General features: G+C 33.7%; 1 protein-coding gene across 2 annotated transcripts in view; it reads left to right on the top strand.

Moving 5' to 3' along the window:
* Nucleotides 1-18177, top strand: part of arhgef1a (Rho guanine nucleotide exchange factor (GEF) 1a) — a 132455-nt gene that overhangs the window by 26757 nt on the left and 87521 nt on the right. Inside the window, exons 1-5 of one of the 2 annotated variants that reach the window (XM_056479339.1) lie at nt 3956-3972; nt 4169-4340; nt 6624-6729; nt 8209-8248; nt 8340-8484. In XM_056479339.1, the coding sequence (XP_056335314.1) occupies nt 4200-4340; nt 6624-6729; nt 8209-8248; nt 8340-8484 (432 nt within the window). In that variant the 5' untranslated portion in view covers nt 3956-3972; nt 4169-4199. Of the gene's footprint in view, nt 1-3955; nt 3973-4168; nt 4341-6623; nt 6730-8208; nt 8249-8339; nt 8485-18177 lie in introns of those variants that run through there. The other variant, XM_056479338.1, reaches the window with a different exon arrangement.

Here is an 18177-nt window from a genome sequence, read left to right as displayed (position 1 = left end):
GAATGCCCTCTTTCTGGCTCGAGAAGAAGAGAATTGTCAAGACTAGGCCAGGGCTACAATTCTGCCCACTCACTCACTCTGCATGTTCCCCCCCAAAATATTTGACGGATATTAGGGACAGGGACTGTGATTATCAGTTCAATAGTGCAGTGAAAGCTTCAAACAAATAAGTCACTGGAAACCTGACCCAGATTTTGAGACCATAAGAGCTGAAAACTTAACATAAACAAAGTAAATAACTTCTTTTTTATTTAAGGTTTACAATGCAAATCCAATTTGAACCACTTGTTTGGTAAACAAAGCTACAGCAGGTCGCTTCATGCAATACATCAGCTACAACTATAAGAAAGTATAGGAAAAGTATAGGAAAAATAATAGAAGAATATATGACTTTACAAATTGTATTGTACATAAATCATCTAAACATTTGCATATTATTCAATATTATTACAGAAATCAATATACAACTGAATAAATATATATTTACATACATTTACATAAGGAAATAAATAGATTGTGTGTGGCGGATCATGTCCAGGGTAGGCATGGGCCGGTATAAGATTCTGACGTATAATAACCTTGGATAAAAATATCATGGTTTCAAGGTAAACTAAAACTTTTTCCCACTTTAAACACAATATTATTTATTTTGAGAAACATTTAAGATATTTTGTTACAGTAAACATGTCAGGCTAAATAATTCAAATGAATTATTGACTTCTGCTGTCTTCATTAGTTTCAAAAACACAGATTTATTTACAATTTAAAACGGCTTCTTTGGATATATATATATATATATATATATATATATATATATATATATATATATATATATATATATATATATATATAATTATTGTTATTATTATTATTTTCTTTTTTATTTTTTTACTGGAGATACTGCTGTCCTAAAACAATGTAAAAATGCACCTTCTGTACTTTAATTTATTTTTAATTTATTTATTTAGCTGTTTTTTGCTTTCTTATATCACTTAATCTCCTTTTCTACATTTTGTCGTAATGCAAAATAATAACAACATGTAAAGCATCTTTTAAAATCTTTTAAATAATTTGTTTTCTTAAAAATTAATTCACCACTAAAAAATGATAAACTATTTCTTTTTAAAACTAAATTAACTTAAAAATTTACCTGATTTGACTGCTCCATGTTTGAAGGTGGGGGACACATTTGCGTTGATGTAATAATTAACTGTTTATTTTTTTAGGCCCTCGTCATACAAAATATGATAGAAAATTATGTTATATATAATTTATAGGTATATTTATACTTCTAGGTATTTATTTGGAGGCCCTCAGATATTCCTTAGGCCCTAAGCAGCTGCTTACCTTGCTTATTGGTTAAATCCGACCCTGCTCATGTTTACAGTCAAATATATTACTGGATTTGTTTATGTTGTGGGTCTGTTTTTCTGCCAGAGGTCTTGGGCATCTTGTTCAGAGACATAGCAGCACTGATTCTATAAAACACCAACATATATATATAAAAAAGCAAAACTTGATTGTTGTATAATCTAGAAAAGGTATGTTGGAGAATCATCAAAAACAAACATCAGAATCAACACACAAAATTGGTCACTGAGCAGAGAAGTAGGGTTCTGCCATTGGCTGTTTCAGTCCGGAAAATAAATTGGTGAATTCTGGACAAAAGTGCACCGAGAATTTGAAGCATCTAACGACATTATATAGTAAAATGCTCTCTGATCTATTTTCAGTTTTTTTCCAATCTCATCAGGCAGTACAGGACAAGCCTCAGAGTGGTTATAAGGGTAAATGGGGTTTTGGCCAACATGTATTGGAGAGAAAAAAATGTAGATATCGAGATCCATTTGTTTTATTATAATAATGATTTTTAATGAAACCTCAATGGTGAAAAAAGCAGATTTTGTTTCACTTTTTTGTTAGCTTTTTAGAGTAAATACATAGCACTAGCAATTTTAATAAATTTCACTACATCCAGTTCCTGCACAGACTTCTAAGGGTTTTCAGGCTCTTAAACCAACATATTTATGTTATATGTTAATGTTATATATGTACATAGCTTTAAATGTGATGCCTACAGATCATTGTGTCAATATCTGATCCACTTCAGGAGTTTCATCTTTTTCATCTAATTACTGAATTCAACAAGATTTCCCAGAGATGTGTGCTTGTGTCTGTCTGTAACAGTACAATGTGTACACTTTTAAAATTCATTAAAATATAAAAAAGCACTAGAAATGTTATACATTTGTTTATACCTATGTTATGCATGTAAGATGTTTTGAAGACTGGTAAAATCCAGAGAAATAAGCTATTTTAACTTATGAGACATGCTCTGTGTAGCCATGCTAATGACCCTAGATTTCCAGTTTGGTTTTATAGTTTTAGTTTTGAATGTTTTATTTATGCAGAAGTCCCATTGGATGTAATGAAGACCACAACTCCCATAATACCACACTCATTCACGGCATCATCAATATATGCTTTTGTTTGTTGTGAATACCCTACCTGAAAAAAGTATTGGCGTCTATAAAAGTTTAAGGGATCAACAAATAATAACTTGACTTATATATGATCATTTAGTATCAGAAGTGGCTTATATGAACGGCAAAGACCTCTAGATTACGCTTATCTTGCCAAAATAAAATATGATCTTGCCTTGATTTTTAATTATTTAATTAGGACAGGAAGGTCTGACTTTGCTAAGACAAAAGTCTTGTCACTTAACAGAAATAATGTACAGTATAGAACATAAAGTCATTGTGCGGTGGAAAAAGAATGAATATAGTGTATGACTCCCATGAGCTTAGATGACTGCAACCATACATCTCAATGCCCAATAATGTTCATTCTGGTGACTGGGCTGGCCAATCCTGGAGCACCTTATTTGCTTTCAGGAACCCTTTTTGGGAAATGTTGAAGGCTAAAGTATGAGAAGGAGCACTATCCTGCTGAAGAATTTGCCCTCTTCTGTGGTTTGTAATGTAATGGGCAACCACTCTGCAGATCTCTCACACGCCCCAATACTGAATGTAACCCCAAACCATGATTTTTTCCTTCACCAAACTTGACTGATTTCTAGGATAATCTTAGGTCCATGTGGGTTCCAATAGGTCTTCTGCAGTATTTGTGATGATTGGGATGCAGTTCAACAGATGATTCATCTGAAAAGCTACCTTTTGCCACTTTTCCAAATGATCTACTAGAAGTCAGGTTATTATTTGTTACTCTTACAACTGTGATCGATGACAAGACTTTTGTCAGGTAGTGTACATGCCAACTAATGGCGAAAATGACATACTGTGCCTTTAAACAATCCGCATACAAAAAAAAAAGGTTGTGATGCCAAACTCCTTCCTGTATAAAGAAAGATAAAGTGCTTTCAGTTGCTACAATAAACACTTATCAAGATCATCTAGATGTCTATAACTTTTAATATAAGTGTAAGCTCTTTATTATACCACCACTAAACATGAAGCTGAACAAAGTGAACTTTTTTTGTCGGTCATAGCCCTTTTGGGTGGTCCATGAACAATAAAAGCTGCTATAGAGTTCAGACCATCTGCTGTCAGTCTGAAAGTCTGGCTATGCGACAGTAACAATCTTTTTCTAGTTTAATTTTATGTCATACATATGTTGATGTGCATTGACTTTAAAAAGCACTTAAGATGCAACATAGTAGATCATTTACATCATTTTTAATCTATTATTGCTTTTATTCCATTATTGCTTTCTCTCTCTCACACACACATACTCGTCCACTTATATAGGGCCTCTACTGTGTCACTCTGTGGACTATTATTGTGAGGTCACTACCAGCCAGTGCCAATGTACTCAGTGAAGACACACACACACACACACAGACATACATAAGTCTCTGCAGTACAGCGCTAACGTTATATTTCAGCATGAGATTTTCTCCAGTTAGTTCAAACAAAACTGACTTCAGATCAACCTCAGGACGAGGAAAGAGTAAGTATAAAACTGTGAGGTCATGGGTTTGTATGTGTTTACAAGTGTGTAGGTCTGTTTATGTTATTGCAGGTGTCCTATGGAACTTATAATTTCGCAGTGCTCTGTAATGATAGTGATCAGACGACATGATGAAAACATGTCTGACTTGTTGTATCATGTCATGCAATAACAATGTATGTTTGATTTTTGTCAGTGTGAGTCTGGAGGATCTGGATCCGGATGAGATGTCCTTAGTGCTGAACGGTGCATTGAGGTCCAAAAGAGCCCGTGAAGTGCGCAGGTCTGTTACTCAAGCCTCCTTGACGTCACTCACGGAGGAGGAAGTTGGAGCGGAGCATCAGGATCATCATCGATCTGCTCTGGAGGTTAGAAGAATACACATAGAGCCTCTGTGAACTGCATTATACATACAGTAGTTAGCCATCTTATAATGCTCATAATGGACTTTGAGACAACAACTTTGATATGAACACTGCAAATGTAGATATGGTGTCACATGATGTCTATGGTGATTTAACATATTGAACATATAACACATCCAAAAAGTTTTTACTGGCAAGTTTTTATTCTGGAGATATAAGGGTTTGTAATGGATGATGTAATTTCAGTGGAAACATACTGGACAGCACATATTGAGTACCTCCACCCCTTTTAAAATATTAGCCAATAGCATTTTGTTTATGTCAATGTATGTTTATTTAGCATATTCACAACCCCCCATTATGAAAGTTCCTTTTGATTAAGTGATCAATTTCAGATATTTTAGTGTGTCTTTGGTGTTTAGATACACACTTTAGGTACTAGTGAGCATTTAATTGGTCAGAGGATCTGATAAGAAGCTGAAGTGCATGGCTGATGTGTATGTCCTACACATGTGTATGTGTATGAAGTTGTTGATTCTTATTTGCAGAAAGGAATGTTTTAAAAGTTTATATCTTCTAAATGCTGTTTTTTATAGCACACTAGCTTATAGATAAACCTAAGACTAATATTGATATTAGCATTTTGGACTATAAAGTTAAGCTTCTTTTAATTCAGCTAAGAGGTCATAGTGATTTTCTATTGATCACTTGCTACATTTGCAGTTTCAGTCTGAAATAACTTATTATTTAACCATTTTAACCTCTGATAAAACTGTTCAGCACAATTAAACTGCAGGTGAATAGAACAATATTGAACTTGTATTTACTGTGCATTTCAAATAATTAAGATATTACAAAGGTGATATTCAAACTGTATATACATTCTGACACTCCTATTTAAAAGTTTGGGGTCAGTAATATTGATTTTCCAAAAGAAAATCACAAGCAACAAAACTTAAATTTAGCAAACATGCATAAAACTGTGAGAAATATTTTTAATGTTACAAAATGGTTAAAAAAGGCAACGCAGTGGCACAGTAGGTAGGCTGTCGCCTCACAGCAAGAAGGTCGCTGGTTCGAGCCTCGGCTGAGTCAGTTGACATTACTCTGGAGTTTACATATTCTCCATGCGTTCGTGTGGGTTTCCTCCGGGTGCTCCTGTTTCCCACACTGTCCAAAGACATGCGGTACAGGTGAATTGGGTAGGCTAAATTGTCCGTAGTGTATGAGTGTGAGTGGATGTTTCCCAAAGATGGGTTGCGGCTGGAAGGGCATCCGCTGTGTAAAAAGTTGATAAGTTGACGGTTCATACCACTGTGGCGACCCCAGATTAATAAAGGGACTAAAGGGAAAAAGAAAAAAAATGAATGAATGAAAATGGTTAAAAAGGTTCTGTTCCATAAGTTTTTGTAGTTTCCACAAAGAAAAAACATTAAGCATGCAGCAGAGCTGTTTTCAGCATTAATAAAAAATATTTCTGAGCCGCAAATCAGCAGCAAATGTTGCTTGCCATTAGATTTTGCATTAAAATTGACAATGCATTTCATTCATTCATTCGTTCATTTTCTTTTCGGCTTAGTCCCTTTATTAATCTGGGGTCGCCACAGCGGAATGAACCACCAACTTATCCAGCATATGTTTTACGCAGCAGATGCCCTTCCAGCCACAACCCATCACTGGGAAAGACAATGCATTTTTTAAAAGTTATTATAAATTGCAATAATATTTCACAATGTTGCATTTTAGAAAACTTGTATTACTCACAAACCTTTGGATAGTTTCTGTTTGTTTCCGGTTGTGAATTGCATTATGGGATCTTGATCTTCTCTGTCGACCTTTGATGTTGAAAATGAAACTTTACAGTTTATCAAAGTGACTTTTATTGACATTTTAGTTGTTTGAAATAATATAAAATAGTAAATGTATAATATAACTAAATAACTAATATTTAAAGGAATAAAACTATAAAATAACAGAAAATGTACTGGCAGATTAATACAAGGTTTTTATACTGTAAAATACACCACCCCTGACAATATAGCACTTCAAACTATTAAAAATATGAATAAAAGTCGCTTTTTCAATCTTTTCAAGGTTAAAAGTTGTTGAAAGAAATATCAAGGTCCCCTAATGCAATTCAAAAGCATAAATAAACGGGGGGTGAGGGAAATAATAAAAACATGAATCACGGAATACGGAAAACTGCTAATTTTTACATTTTTTACAGTGTATGTAAGCTAATAAAATTTTCAAGTTGTTTTTCATTTTCTCTGAATTTGTATTCAGGAGCAGTCCAATCAGATGCATGGATGCAGTGCCTCCGCCCCCACTCTGTGTATGATGCAACAGATGCCCAGAAGCTCCGCCCCTCGCCCACGCTCCTACTGCCATGGTGAGTCTAGTTTGTTTTTGAGTTGGACTTGTAACCCGAAGGTGGCTGGTTTGATTCCCGGTCCCAGCAGCAACTGAAGATGGGGAGTGAATGAACCACACTCTCTCTTCAATATCCAGCTGTAGTATTGCTGTATTGCTATGTATGTTTGTGTGTGTTTGTGTGTGTGTGTGTGGTGCGTGTGTTTGTGTGTGTGTGTGTGTGAGCGTGCGTGCGTGCGTGCGTGTGTGTGTGTGTGTGTGTGTGTGTGCTCACCCCTAACTCAAAAATGTGCAATTGTATGGGTTAAAAGCAGAGGACCAATTTCAAGTATGGGTAAAACTAAACCTGACTCAATTCACTTAGTTTTGAGGGTCTCCTCATCATTCATATTATTTAATTATTTACCATTATTTCATTATTTCTTTTGGCATTGTGGCTTTTGGCGTTGAATATCTTGCTCTGATGTTTTTATTTCTATTTGTTACATAGTTTTTTTTATATACCATATATTTTTAAATATATAAACAATTTTAATCAGCTAGGATAAGCACATGTTCTTATATTTTACTTTATATGTACCACATAATCCATAAAAATATACAACAGTTTCCACAGAATTATTAAGCAGCACAACAATAAAAACTTAAATATATTTCAACAATAAAAATATTAAACAAGTAATAACATTATAAATTATAATAACAAGTAATAATTGTTGTTTGAGCACCAAATCAGCATAATTAAATTATTTCTGAAGGATCATATGACACCAACAATTAATTAATAAAAATGTATAAATAATTCCATTTTAAAATATAAACCATACATTATTTTTCCTTCGGCTTAGTTCCTTATTTGTCAGGGGCTGCCACAGTGGAATGAACCACCAACTATTTCAGCATATGTTTTATGCAGTGGATGCCTTTCCAGCTGCAGCCCATCACTGGGAAAAACACATACACTACGGACAATTTAGCTTACCCAATTTACCTATAGTGCAAGTCTTTGGACTGTGGGGGAAACAGGAGCACCCGTAGAGAACATGCAAACTCCACAGAGAAATGCCAACTGACCCAGCCGAGGCCTGAACCAGCGTCCTTCTTGCTGTAAGGCAACAGCGCTACCCACTGCGTCACTGCGCCACCCCAAAACATAATCCATTTACTTGTATAATCCAAAATTAACAGAAATATTTGCCATCGTATTACTATTTTTTGTTTTTTGTATAGTCTTGGCGAAAATACTGTAAGTATCTACTTTTAAAACATTCTAAAATTATTAGTAACTATAAATTAGCATCTATAAATTAAATATTAACTTTTGAACATGGGTGCAGTTTAATTTAAACAAAGTGTTTTTATTCTGGTTATACTCTTTATATCTACTCTGTAAAACAGAAAGTAACATGAGAACCCAACATTACGTCATGTACACACTTGAATACACAGTCCTTAAATCATTGTAAATCTTTTTCCTGTCTTGTTCACTGTGATCTAGAGAGTAATTTGCACCACCAGATCGGAGGATCATCCAACAGGTGAGACGTCTAACAGTTATTTGTTGAAAACAATTAACCTTACGTATTTTTTAAGTAATAATGCATTAAGTTGACATTTTTCATGGTGCAGTTTAGACAGTGAGTGTGCAGCTCTGAGTTCGGATACAGATAGAAGACAAGTAACAGCAAAGAGACACGAAAACAAAGAGGATCTTTCAGGAAATCGTCTGGAGCGAACACTGAGCTTCCTGCGCAAGATGACTGCTAACCGCAAGGTAGGAGCCCAGCTTCCTTCCCACTTTGTCCAAATTCAAAACAGTGTTGGCATCCATTATCATTCCTGCTTGGTTGTTACAAAAAATTCATAAAATCAAAAGTGTTACCAGTAGCATTTGGGATCTGTAATCTCTAGTTGAAGTTAAAGGTATATAATTTTGTTTTAGAGTTTTTTTTGGAGAAGATTACATTCATCCATTGCACTAATTGCATATAAAATTAATGTTGCATTTAAATAATATTTTTTGTGTGTCTACTGTGTATATTTATTATGTATATATAGATTTACACATCCATATATAGTCAAGCCCAAAATCATTGACTGTATATGTACATTCATATGTACGCACGCAAAATGTTTATTATTATAATTTATATGTAAAACACTGATAGATGGGGTGACACGGTGGCTCAGTGGTTAGCACTGTCACAACAAGAAGGTTGCTGGTTCGAGTCCTGGCTTGGCCAGTTGGCATTTCTGTGGGGAGTTTGCATGTTCTCCCTGCGTGGGTTTTCTCCGGGTGCTCTGGTTTCCCTCACAGTCCAAATACATGGAGTACAGATGAATTAAATAAACTAAATTGGTCGTAGTGTATGAGCCCTTGTGTGAATGTGAGAGTGTATGGGTAATTTTCAGTACTGGGTTGCGGCTGGAAGGGCATCCGCTGTGTAAAACATATGCTGCAATAGTTGGCGATTCATTCTGCTGTGGTTACCTCTGATAAAGCAGAATGAAAATGAATGAAAAAGAAAAAATTTTTTTTGAGGAAAACATACATGATTTTTGTCCATATAGTGGTCTTCTATGGTGTCCAGTGGTTTGTCCAGTGTTTTATATATATATATATATATATATATATATATATATATATATATATATATATATATATATATATATAAAATGTTTTCCCTTTTCAAAACAATGTTTTCCCTTGTTTCAGAACAAAACAACAATAAAAAATTTTTTTTAAGGAACATAGAAACAAAAGAAGACATACAAAACAAGTGTCAAAGGTCATCGAATACAATCTTATTTACATTCGTATTTATCGTTGATAAAATGTTGCTAATAAAATTTTGTTAAGGGTTGCGTGTTAAAGATCAACAGGCTCCAAATATATATAAAATAAAAGCACCACAATAAAAACAATACATTTCTTCTCAACCATTTACTCCAGTATACAGACATTTTATAGGCTTGTTGTCACAAGGAAAATGTCTGTACTTCCATGTCATACACTTCTTTAACAATATCATATCATTCACCTACAGATGGCGGATCTTCCTTGAGCCATTTCTTTGTAATTGCCTTTTTGCTAGTTATTAGTAGTGTGTTAAGAAGATATGCATCTTTTTTTTTTTGGTATTTCTGAAGAGTAAATTCCCAGGTACATAGTTTTACAATTACGTTCCAGATTCAATCCCATGATTGATTTATCTCTTTATTCAAATCTTGACAATAGGTGTGTATAATATTACAATCCCAAAGTATGTATAAATGATCAGCCAATACATTTCCACATTTTCTCCAGCATTCACCATTTTTGATCTCTAGTTTAAAAGTATTTTATTTTAGGTGTTATAAAGAACCTGGTTACATTTTTCCAAATAAATTCCCTCCATGAATCTGAATCAATTGTGATCATTAGTGTTTCCCAAATAGTTAACCATTCCTCATTTGTTATAATTATATTGGCTTCTCTTTCCCATTCCTGTTTTATATACATTGTTGAGTGTTTCTTTGTTATCGTCAGACAGGAATATTTTCTTGATACTAGTTTTTATTAACTTTTTTTTTAACCATCTATAAATACCTGCACTACTGTTGTTTTTATGTCTTCTGAATCTCTTATGTTTTTATTGAAGTAGTCTCTAAAGTGAAGGTCACGGAAAAAGTCTTGAAATGAACCTAAAAAATGCAAATATTTCAACTAATCCTTTAATAGTGGAAGCAGATGATAGTGTCACTTTAGTCCAACAGAGGGCAGAGTAAGACAGTCTTGTGTGGTTGAGAGCTGAGGGATGGTTCACCAACAAATAAACATTTCGTCATCATTTACTCACTCAAATGATTCTAAAAGAATTTATTCCTTCCGTTGAACATAAAAGAATATATTTTGAAGATTTCTGGGGAAAAGAAGCCATATTAGGAACCAATTAGCAAGTCAGTGGCTGCTGCTTTCCTATGGAGCTAATAACATGCCAAAACAATCTGAATTTGAATTAATTTGAATTGTTTACAATTGTAATTTAATAAATCTGAACTTTTAAATGCTGTTAAAAACTGTTTTGAATTTGAATTTCTTAATTTGAATTTGAATTCATAATTTAAATTTTAATTGCATAACTTGAATATTAAACATCTGAAATGTTAGACAATTTTGGAGGTTTGGAGGGGTCTGGAAATACGTAAAAAATAAATGTTTTTTTTGTACATATAGCCTAATGTAAAATTAAACTATGTATTTTAGCTTTAAATATAGGGAAGGCTGCTTTCAGTTTCGGGATACATAAAACAAACATTATGTGTTAACGGCATAAAAATTCAGATTTATTAAATTACAATTGTAAATAATTTAAATGAACACAATTCAAATTCAGATTGTTTTGGCATATTACTAGCTTCATACTTTCCAACATTCTTCAGTACACTCAAAAACATAAATATATTTTGCTGCTTGTCCAAATTATTTATTTAAAATGAGCTGAAACTACACAATTCTTGACATTTTTGGGGGACAGCTTAATTGTTTTATGTTCAATCCACTTAAATTTGTTAAGTTAACTTAATAGATTTGTGTTGGGACAGCGTACATTTTTACTGTGTATATCTTCATTTGTGTTCAGAAGAAAGAAACTCATACAGGTTTGGAACAAGTGGAGGATGAGTAAATGATGACAACATTTCATTTTTGGGTGAACAATCCCTTTAAACATAAAATACAAATTGTATCTATCATTTCAGTTTCTGCATTTATTGTTAGTTCTTGATCTAATAATATTCAGTTTGCACTTTCAGAAAGCTCTCAGCACATATTCCACAGCTCAGATTGCTCTGAGAACCAGACTCCAGCTTGCCATGAATCATAGGAACCTGGCAAATGCTGACTCACTCACTGTTGCTAACTTTTGCAGGCCCCAAATTTCTCAGAATCACCAGAGAGTTTTCAGTTTGGATGTCTTATCAAATACGTTAATCACTTATTTCATTATCTTCTGAGAAGTTTAGTGTTCCGGCACTGTGATGAAATAAACTTGCTTATTTGTTATTGAAAGAAACACTTTCATATGTGGACAGGGTTATAGAAGACACTCTTTAAACCACCACCACCACACACAACAAAAAGTCAGTGAGAAATTCATGTGACTGACTGAAGAAAGCACCTTTTGTAGTTGTTTTAAGGGTGGACAGCGGTCACAATATTATCTTTGACCCAGTTTACTACTATGAGACGAGGAAGCAGGATTTTATGGTCGAGTGATGACAGGCCTGAAGATGACATTGTTTTTTGAGTCAGTAGTGCAGCGCTTGTGAAACGCAGTTCTCATTTACTCACATTAGGGTTAGTCATGTTATTGGACTGTCAAATCTATAGACGTCTATTTCAGAGAGGAAAAAACTAGGTAATTGGGATAATGTTAACTGTGATTTTACAAACCTTCCTGCCAATAGATTGGAATAGATTGGAATAATAGATTAATAATAGATTTAAGATCAAATATGTCATTCATTTATACAGTCAAGCCCAAAATGATTTATACCCCTGGCAATTTGGTCAAATGTAAATAAAAGCTGATTTTTTTTCCCCAATGATGCCTCTTGTACATTGATTTGTACATCTTGTACAGTGACACTATCATCTGCTTCCACTATTAAAGGATTAGTTGAAATATTTGCATTTTTTAGGTTCATTTCAAGACTTTTTCCGTGACCTTCACTTTAGAGACTACTTCAATAAAAACATAAGAGATTCAGAAGACATAAAAACAACAGTAGTGCAGGTATTTATACAGTAGATGGTTAAAAAAAAGGTTAATAAAAACTAGTATCAAGAAAATATTCCTGTCTGACGATAGCAAAGAAACACTCAACAATGCATATAAAACAGGAATGGGAAAGAGAAGCCAATATAATTATAACAAATGAGGAATAGTTAACTATTTGGGAAACACTAATGATCACAATTGATTCAGATTCATGGAGGGAATTTATTTGGAAAAATGTAACCAGGTTCTTTATAACACCTAAAATAAAATACTTTCAAACTAGATATAAAAAATGGTGAATGCTGAAGAAAATGTGGAAATGTATTGGCTGATCATTTATACATACTTTGGGATTGTAATATTATACACACCTATTGTCAAGATTTGAATAAAGAGATAAATGCAATCATGGGATTGAATCTGGAACGTAATTGTAAAACTATGTACCTGGGAATTTACTCTTCAGAAATGCCAAAAAAAAGATGCATATCTTCTTAACACACTACTAATAACTAGCAAAAAAAACAGAAACTTGCTGGTTGAATAAAAGTAACTTAAAGAATTTGCAAGGGATATGAATAATTAAACCCAGGCTTATTCTGATTACGTACCTCTATATACATTTCTAGAGAGAGCAAAATACATCCCAAGAGCAATTTTTTTTGCACTTTTTGTTTACGCGATTCTACCAGAGGCCACTGTGTACACTCTTTCAGATCTCAAATTTCTCTGGCGAGTGCCATTCATGCCTGCTGTTCTCATGTAAATCCACCAAAGGCTGCTGTTTTACCACATTTTCAGATTTTACCACATTCTCATCCTGTTATTTACTTGTTTATTTTATTTTTAGCTTTTGTTTTTGTCTTACCTGCTTTATGAAACCGTTCTTCACCTCAAACCTCGTTGTCTCAAGTTCAACGACGTACATGTCGAGCTACTGAACAAACTGATAACAGTGGAAATACGGAGGTAAGCAGTCAGCTAGTAAATGAGAAAAAGAATGGCATCATACCGCTCCGTAGGGTTCATTTTAAAGATGAAATGGCTACATAATTCACGATTCACAAAGGCTACGTTTTCAGAATGAATCTATGTTGAAATAATTTCGGGCTTGACTGTATATATAAATGACATAAATTTAGGGGAGAGAGCGGGGAAAAAAGTAACGTGGGACGAAAGTCACAAAGCAAACCGGGATCTGCTACAGTGTCTGTGGGTGGGGCCGCAGGTTTCAATTTTCCCAGGTTTGCGCGCGCAACAATTGGTCGGGGGTTAAGGTTTGTATCGACGTCACGCTGAAACAGCTAAAAACTTCACTTAGAGCTGTGTTACACACTACATGAAAGGTCATTTTCAAAAACCCATAATAGGGGCTCTTTAACTCTTGATGGAGCTGTCAGATATTACAGTATATGATTTCGGGACCGTGTCACACAGTTAGGTCCAAATTTCAGTTTTTAAGTGCAAAAAGTAAATTATTGTAATGGTTCTTTTTTCCTTATTACAAGTTTCTCTTTTAATGCTTAACACTAATGATCAATCTACAGGTTATTTATGCACTAACACATCCTTAAGTCTGCAATGTCTGAGCTTTTCAGTTTAAAAGTAAATCAGGTTTAAGTGTGCAACTTATGGACGCTGGACAATGAGGCTGAGGATCCATGTGCAGTTTATTTATAAAATTAGTCAGACAGGCAAGGGTCAAAACAGGGGTAAACAGATACATACAGATAATCCAGAGTTGTGGTCAATAAACCGGTGAGCAGTTGGTACAGGCAGCAGGCAGGATAAACAATGAAACAAAGCAAGGGTCAAAACACAGCTCGACAAGGCAAGGGAAAACATGTCGTAATGTCACAGTTTTAACAGATAACAAGATTTAGCAAAGTCTGTCTGTTTGTGTGCTGTATATATGGTCCATGTAATCAGTCTTTGAGCAGCTCCCAGCTGTGTGTGTGTAATCAAAGACGAACAGGAACAGGTGTGCGTGTGTGGTGCATGACAGGATTTGTAGTTCCTTTGGTGGCAGAAATGTTGTTCTCTAGCGATCTGTATGGACTAGATTGCTGGTGATTGTGACAAATGGCAATTTCCCACTGCTAAAAGCAATACCTTATTTTTCACTTCCACATTAGAGTTTTCAGTTTAAAATAAAAAAATATATTTAAAAAAATAGTAAAACATTTTAACATTTTGCATTGTTTGACTGCTTTTGAAGCATTTGATGGAACTGAAATTTAAAATGAAAATGCAGTTTATTATTTTTTTGCAAAAATAAAGGGCAAAGTATGTTTGCAGTTAACATTACAAGTTCATAGTCAAATATATTTCAAATAAACAAGATTAAGCCCGTAAATCCAGCAAAACATTATAAATTACCCATTTCTTTGGATTTACTGAAATTATTAGAAATGAATTTGAGTAAAAATCTTATTATTTTGCTTTATTATATAAAGGTCTGTTAACATGTTTTATTTTTTTCAAATTTCAAGACAAAATGTTGTCATTTAGAGTATTTAGTTAGCAAATAACTGGTCAGACTAGCAAATTATTTCAGTTGTTATGATTGAAGACGATGTTTATTCCACCATAGCTAGATTTATTAACTCTTCTGAGATTAAATCAGTGATATTTTGTTGTCTAAAAATTTACATAACCATGTCTAGAAACATGGTCTAACTATTTCTTATTTTATGCACATTATTTGTTTTTATAAATCAGTTAATGTGTTATATCTCTTTATTTTTTTTTTTATATTACAGTTACAAAGTTAGAACTGTGAAATAAAGTCGCAGTTTCCTTTTTTAAATTTGTTTTACATCATATAAATAAAAGCAGAAAACTTTCCCATGTGCTAGTTCAAACAATACAAACTCATAAGGTTAAGACTGATTGGTCACATTCACCCAGTTATTATTTAAACACGTCCTCTTATCATTACAGCTAAAGGTCTGTTTGAATTGTGGGCCTTTCCATGACATCATGCCACTAAAAATCACACACACACACACACACACACACACACACACACACACACACACACACACACACACACACACACACATACTTTCAGTGTAGATCTTGAGGGAACGTCGACTGAATTGGCACTCGTGATTACTGGTCCACTTTAGGGAATAAGATTTTCATGCCAGGCCTGCAGGCTCTTACACAAACACTCCAGCAAAAAGAAGGGAGGAGTTTTATTAGACAGACACTTTCTTTATAAAGTGCCAGACGTCTTTTTTTTTCACTTTAGTAGATGTGTCTAGTCATTTTTAAACCACATTATTGTACTGTAAAATGTGATGTTAATATATATAACATAAGTCTGATGCTTTTGTTAATTATTATATGGTTATACATTTGATTTATCGCCACCATATGATCAGCTGGGACTCACAGAACCATTATCATGTGACTGGACTTCCTTAGATACTCTTTCTGCTTCTCTCTCTTAGTTCCAGACGCTTACACACACGAACCCACACACAAACAATCACACACACGCGTCCAGTCAGCTGTTTGAAGCCTGATCTGACCCCACACACAGGGAAGCAGCTTGTGAAAGGACAGACAAAACAGCATGACTGTGTTTTTGTTTAACTCTGTTTTAGCCTCTGGGAGTTTATTCTTTACCGGTGAGTGGGAACACTTTAGATCGAGACTTCAAAGAATATTTAATAATTACATCAAGTGCATTGCGTGGGTGGAAGGACGTAACCTTTAGAAGGAAAAATACTGTGGCGTTTCCTTGTTTTTGTGGCCCCAGTAGACGATTTTACAACATTTAACTAAAACTTTCTAAATGCTCTTTGTATATTTGACCAATAAATAATATATAATAATACATTTTCTACTTCTTGCCTAAAGGATACCCTATACCCTAGCAACCACATTGCATTGTCATTGCTAGGGTCATTGCGATGAGGAAATTCCCCTTGCGGTAAATCTGGATGGTTTAATAACGTGATATGCGATATTACTGGCAACAACCCTGCATATAATGTGTTTGCACACTGCATAATTATACAGCTCTGGTGTCAAGTTATTATATGTCCTATATTTTAAACGACATGTCATAAAATTTTTTTATTGAACTTAATGTTAAATTCCAAACACAGCAACTGAACAGGAAATTAAATAATTGTTTCATTAGCCTACCTAAATAAACGTTATATTTTCATTTACAGTTTAATTTAATATACACTGTAAAAAATGCAGGGTTCCACATAATTCATTCATATTGTCTCAACACAAATCGATTAAGTTAACTTAACACTTTTAACAAATTTATGTGGATTAAACATAAAAAAAATAAGTTCAGCTCATCTTAATCAAGTAGTTTGAACAAGTAAAAGAAAATATTTTGAGTGTATTTTTAAAATAATAATGTATTTTATTACTATAAAATTTAACTAAAGAAATTAAAATATTTAAAGATATTATATATTAATAGGCCAAATATATATATATATATATATATATATATATATATATATATATATATATATATATATATATATATATATATATATATATATATATATATATATATATATATATATATATATATATATATAATCCTTGCATTAAGGAAAATGTGCTTTTTTAATAAAGAATGAGTATTTTTACAGATGCAAATTTTTTTTTACATATTTTACACCCCAGCTGCCGAAAAAGTATAATAACACACGGTAAATGACAGAAATTTACAGAAATTTTTTATTTTATTTTATTTTAATTAGGACATTTCTGTAATTTAACCTCCATTATTTTATGGTAAATGTCTGTAATTTAACGGCTGTTTTTTAAAGTTGCTGGAAAAAAAAAACATAAAATACCAGATTTTTTTTACAGGGTAAATAAACAAGTACAGTCTAGCCTACCTTTTGAAATAAATATATATTTTTTGTTTCTCAGATTCAATGTGCTGCTGCATGTCATTGGGACCTCTTTGCTGCAAATATTGCGCATCTAAATTTTCGTTCGGCTGAAATATTGGCAAACTGACAACGTAACTTTCATTTTCAGGATGAGAGTGTTTGCCATTACTTCAGTCTTAAAGGGGTGGTCCACGTCGATATCATATTTCACACTTTAGTTGATGTGTAATGTAGCTGTGTAAACATAAACAACATCTCTGAATGTAAGGCGCTCAAAGTTCAGTGTAAAGAGAGACACTGACTTTTACAGAGTTAGCTTAGCAGGGCCTACAGCGAACGAAGTTTGGGGACTACAAAAAATACATTTTAATATGATCACAAACCCTTCTGGTTCACCACACGCATACAACCCGCACAGCGAAGGGACGTGGCCAGAGGTGTCATAATTTTATAGCAGAGAAAGCTAAAATGCTGTCCAAATGCTGCTATTTCCACAGAGCTTGTTCTGTTTCTGTATTTGGGCTTCCAAAGGGCACAACACAAAGAGAGAAATGCTTACAGTTTAATTTTAATAATGTTCAAAAGAATTATATAAAAATATAGCTAGCATTTGGCTAAGGAAAACTTCCAAAATCTCTCCAAGTGCAGTGCTGGATTCGGCAAAAATTCCTCAAAGAAGGAGCAGCTCCAACCATAATAGAGGAAGCTGTGGATTGTGAGCCACAACCTGTAAGTAAGTTTATTTGTTAAAATTGATCTATTACATGCATAGTTTCTAGAATTAACAGTATGTTGTAGTGAGGACATAAACAAGGATGTAAA

Source organism: Danio aesculapii, chromosome 19 (genome assembly GCF_903798145.1).
Source record: "Danio aesculapii chromosome 19, fDanAes4.1, whole genome shotgun sequence".
Classification (NCBI taxonomy): domain Eukaryota; kingdom Metazoa; phylum Chordata; class Actinopteri; order Cypriniformes; family Danionidae; genus Danio; species Danio aesculapii.
Note: the sequence above shows the minus strand (reverse complement) of the source record. Positions and strands in the feature narration are given on the sequence as shown.